The sequence below is a fragment of the Lactuca serriola genome, chromosome 5 (genome assembly GCF_051521515.1).
Source record: "Lactuca serriola cultivar US96UC23 chromosome 5, Lser_US96UC23_V15, whole genome shotgun sequence".
Classification (NCBI taxonomy): Eukaryota; Viridiplantae; Streptophyta; class Magnoliopsida; order Asterales; family Asteraceae; genus Lactuca; species Lactuca serriola.
Window position 1 is genome coordinate 272094038 of NC_136412.1, and position 17784 is coordinate 272111821.

Sequence of the window (17784 nt, forward strand, 5' to 3'; positions counted from 1 at the left end):
ACTAGAAAGATAAAATTTTTGATAAAAATGTTTAAAAAAAAGACAAATATTTATTCTAATAAATGAAGGTTTTTTGCTATATATCATACACTCTTATTCAATTTGTCAAATGTAATTTTGTAGTTATTTTGAATTAATTTCTTTTCCACATGTCATTTTATGAGTTTTTTCTATTTTGATAAATTCTATATAATATTTTAATGTTATAATTAATTAATCCATGTAATGTATGAGTCTTACACCTAATAAAATATTAGTAAACATAAAAACGAACATATAGGACACAAACATACATTGTAAATATAAAAGACTTTTACGACTATATCGTATTTATTAATTTAATATCAACGCTTTTCAAAATAACAATAACAATTGGAAACAAACTTATTATCTTTTTAAAAAAATTAAATATATATATATATTGATCGCAGGAGCGCGGGAAATCGAAACCAATTACCTCCATTGACTCTGATTGTTTATGTTAAAATCCCCAAAATTGATTTTAGGGCTTTATCCTAGTTCCTGTAATATACTGATTCCTTTCAATCCGTCTATAGATAGTAAAAAGGCGGGAAACGAGCCCTAATCGGGCGTGTCTCCTTGCAATCTCCATTCCAATTTCCCAAACATTTCCTTCGTGGCTACATCTCTCTCTAACCCCAAAATCCCACAATTTGAAGAAAACGTGGAAGTTTCTAAAACCCTAAATTGAGCTGATTGGATGGAGATCTCCTCCAATTCGGAGACCAAACTCCCTGTTCGTCGGCGATTGATTCAATCGACACTGGTCCCGCACAAGTCTCAAGACAATTTCGTCAGTGTAAACGAAGATCTCGAACCTTATGTAGACCTCGTAGACGAGGAAGAGGAGTATTGCGGGAGTCAGATTCAAGTCAAGAAAAACGAAAAGCGAAAGCCAAAAGTAGTGTCTCAAACTGGAGTTTCAACGAAGGTCCGTAAATTTATTTTTGTTGCATTGAACGGTCTGTAAACATGTTAGATTTAATAAAGTTGACAATACCTGAGATGAATGATTATGCTTGAAGTGCCAGTCATATGATTTACATATTTAGGTCACCAGGGAGTGTAATTGAGCTGATTCTAGTAGATTAGAGTCCGGATTATTAGTTATTTACTTACTGAAGGTATAATCAAATATTTAATCAAATATCAGATTCCAGTTAACAATCTACGCTTAAGGGAACAAGTGCCATCCACAAACCAAGTGGTTGCACTTTTGTGACAAGGAAAACAGATCGGCCACCCACTAGTACTATGTCACGTTCTTGTGTTTTGACTTTTAGAGCCTTGTGGCATATCATCATATTAAACAAGTAGCAACTAGCAAGTAACTAGAAGCATGTCATGGACAATGCTAGTCAGTGAGAACGTATAAGACTTCATAAGGACAACAAAGAAAAGTAACTTAGACATCATAACAACATCAAGGATTTGCTGTTAGATGTCAACTTCTTGCCAGGTTACTTTCTCGAATCAGCAGGAAGTAATTTACTTGGAGAAAATGTTGTATTCAACATGACCGCATGCTAAGCATGTGTATGTTGAGAGTTTCCATTGCCAATTGCTACATTAAACCATGCCATCTCATTCAAAGCTTTTCTGCATAATTCACCCTTGTTTTCTGATTGATTGTTGCATGACTCATGAGAATTTAGTGCTTAGCTAAACAAAATCCAAAACACACATAAACTTCTCACCATGTCTTTAAGAAAACAAATTAACAGGTTTATGAAATATGAGTACTTGCATTGCTGACATAGGGGGCTTAAGCATGCTATTGCATATGCTTTTTTGGTTTTTCTGATTGAAACTTGTAAATGATGATTGTTTTTTTTACACCAGCTTGCTGTAAATGGAAATGAGCTTTTAGGAAAGAATACCGAGGAAGAAGATTCTCCTTCTACTGTTAGTAAGTGATTGTTAAGTTTGACTCCTTATGTCTTCTTTGGTTTGGTTGCACATCATATGAAACTGAAAATAATAAAGGACATCGACATTGTGGTTCACATTGTTTTGCAGAATGTGACTTCTTCTTGAAAGTTTCTGAGAAACGCCGTCAATTGAGACAGCAAAAGGAGCAGTTGCCTATCACTTCACCTGATAAAAATGAACAAAAGGAAGATCTTGAACCTGATGTAGACCATGAAGATGATGACGAGGAGTATTGTGGGAGTCAGAGTCAAGGCAAGAAAAATAAAAAGAGAAAGCCAAAAGCAGTGTCTCAATCGCGAGCTTCAAGAAAGGTGTGGATTTTTTCATTGGATTTAACACATTTTACTAGCATGTTAGATTTAATGAAGTTGACAACTAACCTAAGTTGAGTTGTGATGCTTGAAGTGCGAGTCATATGATTTACATAGATTGATCCCCAGAGATTAGGGATTGTAGTTGAGATGGTTTTGTAGATTAGAATATTAGATCATTAGAGTCTGGATCATTAGTTTTAGTTACTTATTAAACGGAGAGAGTTTTGAGTATCTTTATAGTTAAGGAGGGTGAGCAAATATATAACCAAATTCAGATTCGAGCTCACAACACATAACTAGTGAGGTCTCCTAATGCTGTTTTGGTTAAGACATCCATTAAGTAAATTAAATTTCCACACCAACACTCACATACAAAAATATTTTTAATCCTAAGGCTGTCAATACTTAGGTAGTTGCAAGAGTAATCTTGGCAAAAGCTAATATAACATTATAAAATCACACTATATGTTCTTACCAAGTGATGCTGATGAAAATAATGTAGCTTACAACAAATAACATATAAAGGTGTTTAGGGTTTAATTACCCCAAATTGTGAGCTCATCCCCGATATGTTTATGATTATAAAATAAGCATGAGAATATAAAGATTAGCAATCACAAATATACAACTATCAAGAAACAAATTCATCCAAGAGTAAAACCCTAGACTCTTATTACAACCATTTACAACCAAAACCCTATAAGAAGCTACTCACACATTGCAAAAGAACCAAATGCTTCAATTACATCAGAAGAGTAAATGAGTTTCACGGTTTGGAATAACAAGTTCCACAACCACAAAATATCAATCAAGAGAAATCAAAACGAAAATAGCCCTTAAATCCTCCAACATGTTATTGCATTTGCTTTTTGTTTGAAAGTCATAAATGATGATTGTGTTTTTACACCAGCTTGCTGTAAATGGAAATGAGATTGGAGGAAAGAATACCGAGGAAGAAGATTCTCCTGCTACTGTTAGTAAGTGATTGCTGATCTGGAAAAATTCCAGACTCTACTTAATACATCATTTAAATTTGACAATGGGCATCAGGATTGTATTTCACTATAAGTTATATTGTTTTATGCAGAAGGTGATTTCTTCTTAAAAGTTTCTGAGAGACGCCATCAACAGAAACAGAAAAAGGAGCAGTTGCCTATCCATACACCTGAAAAAATTGAGCTGAATTGTTCACCATCAGATGTCATTACAAGTCAAGCTAGCTCTACACCAAAAAAGCAAATGAACTCAACACCACCTAGAAATGTTGTTAATGGGGCTTTAGCTGAAGATTTATCAGAGAAAATGTTGACTAGTCCACCTAAGCCACTTCCTGATCTACAGGTGGAGGCAAAAATGATTGCAGAGGTAACCAATGTTAGATTTAATAAAGTTGACAACTACCTGAGTTAAATGATTATGCTTTAAGTGCTAGTTATATAATTTACATAAATAGGTCACCAGGGAGTGTAATTGAGCTTATTCTAGTAGATTAGAGTCTGGATTATTAGTTATTTACTCACCGAAGAGATAGTTTGATTGGTTTTATAGGAATGTGATCAAATATCTAAATCAAATATCACATTCAAACCCTTCCATTCTCAATTGCTACATTAAAGCATGACCATTCTATTCAAAGCTTTGCTGCATATTTCACCCTATATTTCTGATTGATTGTTTCATGGAAGAAGAATTTAATGCTTAGCTAAACAAGATCCCCATCATGTGTCTCATTTCATTAAGAACACCAATTAACAGGTTTATAAAAGCTGAGTACTTGCATTGCTGACACAGGGGGCTTAAACATGTTACTGTATATGTTTTTTTTTTTCTTAAAAAAAACTTGTAAATGATGATTGTTCTTTTACACCAGCCTGCTGTAAATGGAAATGAGATTGGAGGCAAGAATATCGAGGAAGAAGATTCCCCTGCTACTGTTAGTAAGTGATTGCTGAGCTGGACAATTTCCACACCCTTCATATGTATTCTTTGGTTTGGCTGTACATCATGTGAAATTGACAATAAATAGAGGACACCAACATTGTGGCTCACTGTAATTTCTATATATATTTTTCAGAATGTGATTTCTTTTTGAAAGTTTCGGAGAAACGTCAGCTGAGACAGCAAAAGGAGCAGTTGCCTATCAATTCATCTGATAAAATTGAACAAAATGAAGATCTTGAACCTGATGTAGATCATGAAGATGATGATGAGGAGTATTGTGGGAGTCAGAGTCAAGGCAAGAAAAATAAAAAGCGAAAGCCAAAAGCAGTGTCCCAATCGCGAGCTTCAAGAAAGGTGCATATTTTTTTATTGGGATCTAACACAATTTACTACAGTACTAGTGAGGCCCTTATTGATGTTTTGGTTAATATACCCATTATGTAGATTAGTTTCCACAATAATGATTACACACAATAATATTTGTAATCCTAAGGTTGTCAATTCTTAGGTAGTTGCAAAAATAATCGTGGACAAAAGCTAATATGACATTATTAAATCACACTAGACTTTTTTACCATTAAAACTGATTACTGATGCTAATGAAAATGATTTAATGTATCCATACAAGAAATGGCACATAAAGGTCTTTAGGGTTTAATCACTCCAAATGTGAGCATGGGAATAAAGATTAGCAATTACATACATACAGCTATCAAGCAACAAATTAATCCCAGAAATAAAACCCTAGACTTTCACATCACCCATTCACAACCAGAACCCTATATGAAACTACTCAACACATTGCATAAGAACCAAATACTTCAATTGCATCAGAAGAGTAAATGAGTTTAATTGTTTGGAATCACAAGCTCCATAACTATAAAATATATAAAAAAAATTAAAACGAAATTAGTCCTTGAATCTTCCAACATGTTATTACGTTGTTTTTTTGTTTGTGTTTGAAATTTGTAAATGATGATTGTTTATACACCAGCTTGCTGTAAATGGAAATGAAGTTGGAGGAAAGAATACCGAGGAAGAAAATTCTCCTGCTACTGTTAGTAAGTGATTGCTGACCTGGACAAATTTCACACCCTACTTAATACATCATTTGAAATCGACAATGGGCATCAGGATTGTATTTCACTATAAGTTATATTGTTTTATGCAGAAGGTGATTTCTTTTTAAAAGTTTCTCAGAGACGCAATCAACGGAGACAGAAAAAGGAGCAGTTGCCAACCCATACACCTGAAAAAGCTGAGCTAAATTGTTCGCCATCAGATGTCATTACAAGTATGATGATTTTCTCCACTTTTATCATTTTTAATTCTTCTAAAACCCTTATAGTATTAAATTCATTTGTCTTTGAAGATTCAAAGAGTCCTAGGAAGCTCAGAAGGCGAACTAGCTCTACACCAAAAAAGAAAATGAATTCAACACCATCTAGAAATGCTGTTAATGGGGCTTTAGATGAAGATTTATCAGAGAAAGTGCTGACTAGTCCACTTAAGCCACTTCCTGATCTACGGTTGGAGGCAAAAATGACTGCAGAGGTAACCTATGTTTTATGGCCATATTCTTCTTGTATCACTTTCTTTCTTTCTTTCTAGATTCTGAAATAGTTATCGTTTTCTATCAGGAAAATTCACGTATATTTGCAGGAAAACAAATACATCCTTTCTTTTCATCTTGGAAAACAGGCAAGAAAAACACTGAGAGTACTGGTTTAGAGATTAAATGGAGTCATGTTGAGGGAAAGGAAAGCAGCAATGATTTCAGTACTTTTCATATATTTGAGAAAACACAGGTATACACTGTGGTTAACTTAACTCGTTATTTTTCCAGTCTTTTCTTCTATCTTTTTTCCTTGAATCTTGAATATCACATGTGCAGGGTGAAGAAACTTTTTCTGTCGATTGGAGAAACTGGACATTTTCTGAAGGTGTCTCCATGAGGACTAGTCAAGATGCAGAAGATGCTTGCTTGCATCTGATCAATGAAGGATCAGTCAGTTGCTTGCAGTTTGATAATTTCCTTGATGCCCCTCCACTTGAAGTATCATCATGTCAGAACAAGGGGTATTCGAGTCAATTTCCTATCCAACTTGAAGAGATCTCTTCCATACCTCCAAATTATCAGCCTGAGAATAGCTTATGGACAACCAAGTATCAGCCTGAAAAGGCCATTGAGGTATGAATATAATATCTGAAAACACAGTTTTACTCTAATGATTAGTTTATTAACATTTATTAGGCATAAAGTTACATTCCCTTTGTCTCTTGAATCAAGCAAAAATCCATGTTTCCAAAAATACCCTTATCAACTTTTTCATATGATCTGCAGATATGTGGGAACAATGAATCTGTGAAGTTTCTGAGCAAATGGTTACGTCTATGGTATGAAAAAGGGTCAAGAAATAGTAAATGTTCTACAGATAATGATAATTGGATCATGCAAGGTGTTGACCTTAACTACTCTCCAACTGACTCTGATTCAGAGTCAACCGATGAAGAAACCAGTTTAAAAAATGTTCTCTTAGTTACAGGCCCAGTTGGGGTATGCCTTTCCTTTTTTTTAATCTACTTAAATGGTTCCTTTTACTTTCAAAATTACCTCTAAGTTTCAAAGAGTTTTATTATTAATATATTTTTTTTCAGAGTGGGAAATCTGCAGCTATTTATGCATGTGCCAAAGAGCAAGGTTTTCAAGTTATTGAGGTATGTTAATATTTAATTATTTAAAAATCTTGAAATCCATATGAATCAATCTTCAATCATGAAAATATGCAGGTGAATACATCAGATTGGAGAAATGGTGCACTTGTGAAGCAAAAATTTGGGGAAGCTGTAGAATCACACTGGCTTAAATGGTTTGTCAAACATTATTTTATTCTAGTTGTATATAAAATGCATGATTATGAAACAATTTCTTTTAATATTTGTATGCTATTCCAGTTCTGCCCCCAATCATGAAAACCCAGATAACAAGAATCAATTGAAGTCATCAGATGATGTTATTGAGCTGATACCATTATCAGATGACGAGGATTCAAAAGATGTTAAACCAATAGACAAGGACAATAAAATTTCCTCTTCCCAAAACGGAATCAAAACCCTAATTCTTTTTGAGGATATTGATGCAACTCTATATGAAGATCGTGGTTTTATTTCCACTATACAACAGCTTGCAGAAACAGCAAAGCGACCAATGATATTAACCAGCAACAGTAAGAAACCAATTTATTAAAATCTTTATAAAATTTAGTTGCAGAATCTAATTATCATCTTGTTTTATTTAATATTTTAATAGGTGATGATCCTGATCTACCGAATAACTTAGATAGGATAGAGGTTAGCTTTAGAATACCATCTTCAAATGACCTTCTCAGCCTTGCAAAAATGGTAACATACTTTAACAAATATTCTTTTCATGATTTCATCTCAAATTTTATAATCTTTCCATCTTGATTTTTATTTAATATTATTCAGTTATTTTTTTTCAGGTTTGCACTGCAGAAAAAGCCGAAATTAACCCTTCCCTGGTGGAACGATTTATCGACTACTGCCAAGGTGATATTCGTAAAACCATTATGCTTCTCCAGTTTTGGTGCCAGGGGCAAAATCGGAAAAAATGTCCGGATAATGAAATGCATAATACCTATGCTCCACTGCTGTTCGATACTAATGCGAGTCATCATGTGCTACCACAACTGATCCCATCTGGTCACACTTCCAAGCTTTCTGAAATTATTGAAAAAGAAATTACAAAATCAAGTTTGTTAGCAGAAAAATATGATAATACCATGATGGAGATAATCGAGGAAGAAGATGAAAACATCGAGGCCAAAAAAGACGAAATGCTACGCCAGCATGGCTCTGATCAGGAGGATGAAAATAAATTTTCAGCTCAGTGCTTTCCAAGTTGCTCGAGTTCCCCAGTTGCATTCACCAAAAGAACCCTTCAGAAAAAACATGACCCCGGAATGTCTGATTCCGGAGATTGCTTATCGGATGTACCCGAAGATGTAATTGAAGAAGTGGTCGTTGAAAAAAGGATTAGGAGGAAATACAATTCCGTTATGTCTTCCGATTCCGAAGATGAGTGTTTTGATGTGTCATGTGTTCCGGAATCCACTTTTGTTCCCGAGACAGAACTCGGGAATGGAATGTGTTCTGATGGCGGAATCGAAGATGGTGCCATGAGCATGGATATTACATCAAGAACTGTGGCAATGGAGTTTCATAATTCTTGTGAAGAAGATAAAGCTCCATCAATGGCGGTTGCAGCGGATTCCGGTTTGGATTCAGCACCAATTCACGGGGAAGAAATGGGTGATTCCCATGTTGAACCGATGGGGGGTCTCCCGAGGGAATATCAGATGATGGATGAGTGTAGCCGAATTGATTTCAATAAGAAATTGGAACCGGAATCGGAATTGGAATCAGTAGATATTGTACAAGAAACATGGAGAAAACTACGTAACTGTGAGCATGAGTTAAGGCAATATGTCTCCAATGAGGAAAAAGATAGTTTAGAAGCTTTACAAATTTCTCATGGAATAACTAATTTAATCTCCGAAGCTGATTTATTACTTTCCGATTGCCAGTTATTAACATGTGTAAGTATATATATATATATATATATATATATATATATATATATATATATTTATCATCTGTCACATTTTTATTAAAACTTTGTATCATCGTGTTTGAATTTGATAGAGTTATTATTCACAGGATTATTTAAAACCATCGATGGTTTCACCTGAGAAATCACACTCGTCCAGCTGGCATGAAGACCAACTGCAAATGGGGTCAACAATAGGTCAACATGGATTCTGTTTATATGCAAAAAAAGGGTCAAATGGTCAACTGGATTTGAGTCGGGAGATGCTGGCAGCATCGAATAACGCTGTTTCTTTGGGAAAATTAATCAACCAAAACCATTTAAACAAGAAAATTCATAATAGCGGAGTCTCCTTAAAAAGGTAGTATTTTATTTAGACAAGTTTCAATCAGGTTATTTATTTATTTTACCTAAAATAATCTAAATTATCTACCAGCATACTAGAATCGCCAATTTCCAATACAGTTCAATCAATAGTTCCATTAAAGTCACAATTATCATTGAAAGGCTATGTGTTCCATGAATACCTCTCCACACTCTCCCAAATTTCAAGATCAGAATCTTTGCGTTTTTCAGAAGCCATTAACAGTTCAAACCAAAGAAGGTATCATGATAAATTAGCTTATCTTGCCCAATAATCATATTTTTTATTTAAGCATTTTGATTTATATTGTGCAGAAAGAGGGTGGCTCGAAATTACTTGAGTAATGGTGGATTATCCTTATCAAGTGAAGATATTTCGTTGCTGGACCAGTATAGTTGCTGCCAGAAACAATCATCTGAAACAAAATTTTAGTGTAGAAATATAAAAGAATAAAAGATGGAGAAAAGTTGACGGATCAATGATAGAACATAGAAGGTAAAGTTTTGTTTTCACCATTGATTTACTCTTTACATTTTTTTTTATTCTAATTTTGTAATTTAAAATCTATGCTCAATGCTTTCTGCTAAAATAGGCAACTTATTGCAAAGATCCTCGCCATAAAAGCAGGGGCGTGTATCCACTATCCAAGTCAAAATAGGACCAAACTCCAACAAAAGAAAAAAACAAAATTCTTCCAAAATCTGTGAATCAATTTATTTAATCAGTTTTTCAGGTACTATTATTTAAACTTTGAAATCAAATCTATGGGTACAATGATTATTTCACAATAGATTTAGAATAAATGACACAAATATGAACATCGGGTCTTCTCCCATGCGATACGGTGTACAATAGTGTGATTTGGTCAAGGTCAGAAGGGAGTGCCAATGCTCAACGTTTCTGAAAAGTAAAAAGTCGTCTCTTTGAATGAATAATCACATTCATTTTTAATGTCCAAGAAATTATTTATTATATTTTAAAAACTGATAACAAAAGTACTATACATAGTGGGTTAAAACTAATTAAGATATTAACCCATCAAGCCCAAAAGAATAGAATAGTAAAATTAGACGATATGATCATAATATGTATTTAAATTTAAACAAAATCGGTTTGATCATTGAAAAGAAGTAAAATAATGAACTTTTGTATTGATCTTTTAAGATATCTTAATTAGTTTTAACTGATCACATATTATTCTTGTAACCTCAACTAGTTGAAATTGTTGGTTAAAACTAAGATAGTTGTTCTTATTTATTTATTTTTTTTGTGTGTACTAACATATACCATTCAACTAGTTGAAATTGTAACCTACAACATTCGATAGATTTTGGTTGCAAGAAAAATATATGAATACTTTTAACAAGTTGGATATTATATGATGTATATATATATAAAAGAATAAATGTGAACAATAAATATCAAAAGTTTTTTTTTTCAAAAAATATTGCAATGTTCATTTTAAACAATTTATAAGGGTTTTTGTCTTTTTTTTTTTTTTTTTGAAAAATACTGTGTACAAAAAGTTGTTATCAGTAGGTTTGTGGTTTTTCATTTGCATTTAAGTACAACTATTTTTGTTTAGGTATAGATTTGTTTTTTAGCTTATAAACAAAGGTAAATTGACAATGGATTTTCATGGATCGAATGAACATCCACATTTTTTTCCATATATATATTTTTTATTTTTTTGTTGCAGCTTTTTTTTCTTCTGTAAGTATTGTAAAGATCTTTCTTCTGAAGTATTTTTCTGTATAAAACAAAAAATAAAAAAGTATGAATATGATGCTTGTACAACCCATGAATATCCATTTGTCGTTTTACCCCCTTTTTTTTTTACAATGAATAAGCCAAAAAAATTACCAATTAATATTCAAACAAAAATAATTCTTCTCAAATACAAATGAGAAAACCACAAACTTAACAATATCATTTATTTTCTATACAACATTTAACAAAAACCCTAAAATACCCTTATAAACAGTCTAGAAACAATGTAAGTTTTTTTCTTTTTGAAAAAAAAATCTCTCGATTTTGTTCACATTTTTTTAATACATCGTATATCACCAAACCTGTTGAAACTGTTTACATATTACTTTTGTAACCTGCGATACTCGATTTATAAGATAATATGTGAGCAATTTCAAAAAATTAAATAGTATGTTGTATAAAAAAACTAAACAGGAACAAAATCAAAAATTCATTAACATCTTAAGTCATTTTCCTTTATAAAAAGTGACAAACCTATATAAAAAAAGGAAACATATATACGTGCACTCCCCTCCCTCATTTCCTCTAACTTTATTTTATAGTATTAAACTAGTTTTGAGACTCGTTTATTATACAAATTCACTAAAAAATTATAAAGATCTATAAATTTAAGAAATTTGAATTTAAAAAGAAAGAAAGAAAAATATTGAATTATTAAAATGTAATGTTTAATTTGTTATTTTAAACTTTTTTTATTCATATTTATATTTTAAAAAAATAATTTAAATAAAAAATGAAATAAATGGATTCAATTTGGAAATTTAGAAATTAAAATGAAAGTTACATTAATTAAATTTATATGAATTTATTATTACATTTATTATAATTATTATATTTAAATATTATGTTGAATTTAATAAAATAGAAAAAACCATAAAATAGCATGTATCAAATTCAATGAGTATATGACATTTGACAAAAATGATTTTCCTTTATTAGGATAATAAGATATAAAGTAAGATAATAAGATAATATAAGATAAGATGAAACCATAAAAAATATGTAATTAAATCGATACATTTTATATTTATCTACCGAAACATATACGCACTACTTCCTACTGTTTTATTTTAAAACCTTACATCAATCATTTATAGATTTCCATTATTTTCCCAACATATCTTCATATCTCTCTTACAGAACTATTTTCTTTCTTTAAAAACATATTCTAAGTGTTATATACACTTGTGGACAACATTTATCAATATAAATATCTAACTTAAATCATAATATAAACTAATAATACCATTATATCATTTATTGTTATACACATTAAATATGTGATAAGCAGTCGAAACTGTAAAGTAAGGCGAGGGGATTGAAGTTTGTATGATTGGTATTAATTGTTCTTCGTGTGTGTTTGTGGTCAAAGCAGTTGGACTGCTGAACCACTAACTCAAGCAACGTTCCACTAACTTTACAAGGCTGTCATACCACCACTTCGAATCTCTCACCAAATTCAACATAAATTTACAAAATATTGACAAAATTATAAAAATAGTCCCTTTGATTAGTCAACAATTGCTTTTTTGGTCCAAAAAGTTTTGGATTAACTTTACCGGTCTACAATTTTGATTTTGTTGATTTAATTTGATTTTATTTAAATGACACCTTATAAATGTCATTTTCATTTTTTTTTATTTAAATTCCTACTTTAAGTAGTACTATTATTGTCTAATTGTCGACTCTAAAAGTCGACCAATCTCCTAGTTTTCGACATTATAACTTTTTAAGTACGATAAATATTTATTTACAAAAAATGTCATATCACACCCATATTGTGTCATATTCTTACGAAATTTATATTTCTGGAATCGTGGTAACCTATAGAGTCTAAATATGTTAAGCTGCTCTCAAAGTGACGCGACTTTTTGCGCATTTATTTTTAAGCTTAATGGTTGGCGTAATTAGAGACGAAAAATTCGAATATATTAAAGTATATCGCGTAGTTACAAGGATGTCACTATTACATTTTCGTGTCCTATCGTTAAATATTAAAGATGGTTGATGACGTATTCTCTAGGTTGTCATATTGTGACAACCCAAAATTTCTATCTTGTATGACAATTCAATTCAATCAAAAGTCAGACTGGTTTCTGCTATCTTTTAGCATTGTTAAGGGTCTGTTTGAGAGTTTCTGAGCCTAGTGTAATGTATGAATGGATGCTAGGATGTGTTAGCTTGTGATCAGGAGGACTAAATCGAACCAGAAAATCACTCACAACGTGTTCATGGCCACAAACTAGGTTCACGGTCGTGTTCACGGCCACAACGTGTTCACGGCCACAAACTAGGTTCACATGAATGGTAATGTAAACTATATTTTTGGTAAATGATAGTCTGTCTTTGAGAAAACACTCTCATTTACAAAAGAACAAACATACAGAACAGTCGGGTCTTGGTAGAAGACTACCTTTCATAATAAAGTAGAAAATATAGGATTTTCTAGGAGATACAACATTTACATCAAACATTTACAAACACTTTCATTCAAACATATACAAACAATGACACTAAAATACTTATGAACTCACCAGCTTAAATGTTGATCTACTCTTTCAAAATAACTTGTATTCTCAGGTCACCGGTAGACAGGTACACTGGACCAGGTTTTGAGAAGACAGAGCTCATTCATGGCTCGTCTTTTATTTTGATTCATATTTTGGTCTTTCAAACTATACACAGAACACACTTGTATTAAATTATACTATTAATGCAATGGATGATGTTGTTGCTTGTTTACTATTATGCATTGATATGATACTATACATGACGTCCTCCACCCCCGAACGTTTCCGCCGTTCAGGTTTGGGGGTACGACACATATTACCCCACCTATATTCCTCTTCTAACACACAAAAACCATTTCTCTCTCTCTCTCTCTCTCTCTCTCTCTCTCTCTCTTTCTCTCTCTCTCTCTCCATATATATATATATATATATATATATATATCCCTCCAATGCTACCGAGCCACTAGCTCCCGTTGGACACAATCGTTGCCAGACTACCAACTCTTGTCGGAGAAGGTAAAAGAGAGCGGAACAACTACCACCTCTTTGGGTTGTCACATTACCCCACTTATATTTGTCACACCCCAAAACCGATAACGGCGGAATGCGTTTCGGGTTGGAGGACGTCATGTACAGTATTATCACAATTGCATAATAGTAAAAACAAGAAACATGCAACCATTTCATTTCATAGTAAGTTTAATTACAAGTGTGTTTTGTAATGTTCAACAAACACCAAAAGCAATACAAAAATAAGAGATGGATCCTGTATGCTCCACCTTCTCCAAAATGTTGCACCTGTACCTGTCTATCTTTGACCTGAGGATACAAGTGATTTTGAAAACGAGTATCAGCATAAAGCTGGTGAGTTCATAAGAGTTTAGTGTGAGTTTTTGTATAAAATGCATTAGAACATATAGTGTGAAAAGCTGCAATTTACATTAATAAGTAGTAGTAAACCTTAGAAAATCCTATATTTTTCCAGAAATTACTTCGTAAATGAAAACCCTTAAGTTGTATGAAATTTTCGTCAGTGAAAACCGTTGGTTGTAAAAGTATATTAGTGAATCTCCAATAGGTGGTGTAATAGGAAAAGTTATGCATGTTACAGTGATAGTGGTGCAGGCTCCCATTAGTAATAGATACTTATTTACTTCGGGATATTAACTTATACTTTAGTTTTAGTATTTTAGTGTGGAGTTAGTGTATTCCTTGTATGCGACTGATAGTATGAGTAATAGAGAACCCCATGACCTTCACGGTCATGCACAATGTAGTGAAGTAGCGTCATCCCTGGGCTTGCACAGCTCGGACTGAAGTTAACAGTCAGGATGTAATAGTGTCTGCCCCGTATAGATCTATACATGTAGCGTCGTCTTCCTATCGGAAAACTCTGGGCATAGTATGTAGCGAGTAGAGTATCTTATAGTGAGTTAGTGTGTATCTTCCTGATTAGTGCTTCCTCTTGTATTATAGTGTAGTAGTCTTTTATAGAGTTCGTAGTGTGTTCTCTCATTCATGTATAGTCTCGTAATAGTGTGTATTATAGTATGTAGAGTAGTGACAGTAGCGAGTAGTAGTGGCCTTAACTATACCTATTATAGTTAACTTAGTGTGTATGGTTCTTGTCAATTTAGTAGATTAGGCATCGAATGGGATGAAAATACTCGTATCCAACACCAATATACATGATATATAATTAAGAAATCAACGACAGTCGGACGGATAACAACTACCCTAAGCCCACAATCAAACAAGAACAGGAAATAAGGCGAGCTATCGGTCCTAAGTCCTTCAAGTCTTACTTATATAAATATATTAGTGTGGTTACATTTTATAAGAAAATTTATTTAATAAAAATCTTGTCCAAAAAGAACACTTAGAAAATTGTTTATTTATCCAAAATAGTTTTGAAAACGCAAAGTTCTTTTATAAGGCATAGTGGTAAATCACATGTGATTTGAACTACGAATAGTGAATCACATGTGATTAATTTTTATAAACAGGTATAATTGACTTGTATCCCCCCCCCTAAAACATATAAAAACATTTGAATGGTTCATTTAAGGGGTATGAACTCACCTGAAACCGAGTAAATCGGGTGAAAGTGTCGGTTGAGCGTTTGGTACCAAATAAGGACTTGTACACCTTTTAAGACCCTATTAGCATATGGAATATGTGTTTTACAAGAAATTAGTCATTTTATGCTTTTTATTAAAACATTTAGATATTCTAGCATTGATTCGGGGTCTTAGGGCTTAGAAGTGGTTCTCGGGGGTTGTACAAGGCCAAAAAGGGGTTACGGGGGAGTCCAAGAGTTTACTCCTTTGGAGTTTACGGCCCAAAGGCCACTCCTTGGGAGTTTATGGCCCAAAGGCCACTCCTTGGGAGTTTACGGCCATAAGCCCCTAGGCTTGGTCGTGAACTCTTGTTCTCCTCCCAAAAATGGATGCTAAGGCCCTAAATCAATCCCCTATATTTCTAGTGAATGTCTAGGACCAATTTGGGGGTTTTAAATCTTCATTTGGTGTTGTTTGGGGGAGTTTACGGTCCTAGCTTATGCTTGGGCCGTAAACTCTATATTATCCCTCAAAATGTGTTGTTAAATGGCCCTAAGCATTTCCTAAAATCATATCTTGATTCTAATATGCATTGGATGGGTTTTTGGGACATTTTAACAAGGAAAAAGGGTGTTTACGGCCTAAGCATATGCTTGGGCCGTAAACCCTCTTTTAGGCCTTAAACACTTGTGTTTTGATGTCCAAACTCATCTAGGTAAATTCCCTAATTAGCATACAAGCCTAAAGGAAGGAAAAGTTGGAGTTTGGCCATGTTTTGGGGTGTTTACGGCCTAAGGAGCTTCTTAGGCCGTAAACTCCTTGTTTACTCCTCAATCATATGATTTTCTAGTTATAAACACTTTGATGTATGTTTAGAACAAGTTAGGAAGGAAAATCTTACGTTTGGAAGCCGGAATTCGCAGTTTTGGAGTCGGAATCGGGTCTAGAGAGAGAAAGTAGTGAGAGAGTGTATGTTTGGGGTGGTAAAAGGGTGCAAAGTGGCATCCATTTTCCTTAAATATGCCTCGGGTATTGCACCCGGTACATGACTACCCGATGCTCAAGTTTAACGGGGTTTAAACTTTTTACCCGGGTGAAGTGGTTGAAAAGTAATATAACTTTATTTTGTTAAACGGGATTTCATTAACAAGTTATATTTACTTATACTAAAATGATAATGACCTGAAATATAAATAAATAGATATTTATTTATTGACGACTCCAAATATTACAGAAATTTTCAAAAGCGACGAATTTCGTTAGTGAAAACGGGATTATGTAACGGAATAAAATTTGGGTTGTCACATCATCCCCCCGTTAGGGGAATTTCGTCCCGAAATTTAGAATTCATACAGAGAGTCATTACAGAACTACTATGCAAAAAGATGGGGATATTTGAGTTTCATTTGATCCTCGCGCTCCCAAGTGAATTCCGGTCCTCGCTTGGCGTTCCACCAAACCTTCACAATTGGGATGCAGCTTTGTTTCGTTCGTTTTACCTCCCGATCCATAATCTCCGCAGGCTCTTCCACGAAGTTGAGGCTCTCATTGACCTCGATCTCGTCGAGGGGAATCACGAGAGTCTCGTCGGACAGGCATTTCTTCAAGTTTGAGACGTGGAAGGTAGGATGTATGTTACTTGGCTTGTGGGGTAGGTTGAGTTTGTAAGCTACGGGGCCGATTCTAACGAGAATCTCGAAAGGCCCTATGTACCTTGGGTTCAGCTTTCCATGCTTTCCGAAGCGTATCGTGCCCTTCCAGGGCGAGACCTTCAAAAGGACTCGGTCTCCCACCTGGAATTCCAAGGGTTTTCTTCGTTTGTCGGCGTAGCTTTTCTGCCGATCCCTAGCAGCTTTTAATCGTTCACGAATCTGTACAATCTTCTCGGTCGTTTCTCGAATGATCTCTGGACCAGTGAGAGCGCTGTCAGGAACTCGTCCTTTAGCTAACTGAGTGTCACCCACCTCAGCCCAGCACAGAGGGGATCTGCACTTCCGGCCGTAGAGGGCTTCGAATGGAGCTGCTTTGATGCTCGTATGATAACTATTGTTGTAGGAAAACTCCACAAGAGGTAGGTCTGTATCCCAAAATTTACCAAAGTCGATCACACAGGCTCGCAACATATTTCCAAAATCTCGGTCTGAGATAATAGATATAGGGACGCCATGCAGCCGTACTATTTCCTTAAGGTATGTTCTTGTGAGCTTCTCCATCTTGTCCATTTCCTTGATGGGTAGGAAGT

General features: G+C 34.0%; 1 protein-coding gene across 1 annotated transcript; it reads left to right on the forward strand.

Moving 5' to 3' along the window:
* Positions 1-461: 461 nt before the first annotated feature.
* LOC145054311 (P-loop containing nucleoside triphosphate hydrolases superfamily protein) lies at positions 462-10079 on the forward strand. Its single transcript, XM_079002472.1, has 22 exons — positions 462-952; positions 1864-1930; positions 2041-2264; positions 3178-3244; positions 3355-3632; positions 4138-4204; positions 4342-4562; positions 5203-5269; positions 5380-5502; positions 5581-5762; positions 5849-6016; positions 6103-6399; positions 6553-6765; positions 6867-6926; positions 6999-7078; positions 7164-7435; positions 7519-7610; positions 7712-8827; positions 8949-9199; positions 9275-9442; positions 9517-9697; positions 9795-10079. The coding sequence occupies exons 1-21, from the start codon at positions 722-724 to the stop codon at positions 9632-9634; spliced, it is 4362 nt and encodes a 1453-aa protein (XP_078858598.1). The 5' UTR covers positions 462-721; the 3' UTR covers positions 9635-9697; positions 9795-10079.
* The last annotated feature ends 7705 nt before the right edge of the window (positions 10080-17784 follow it).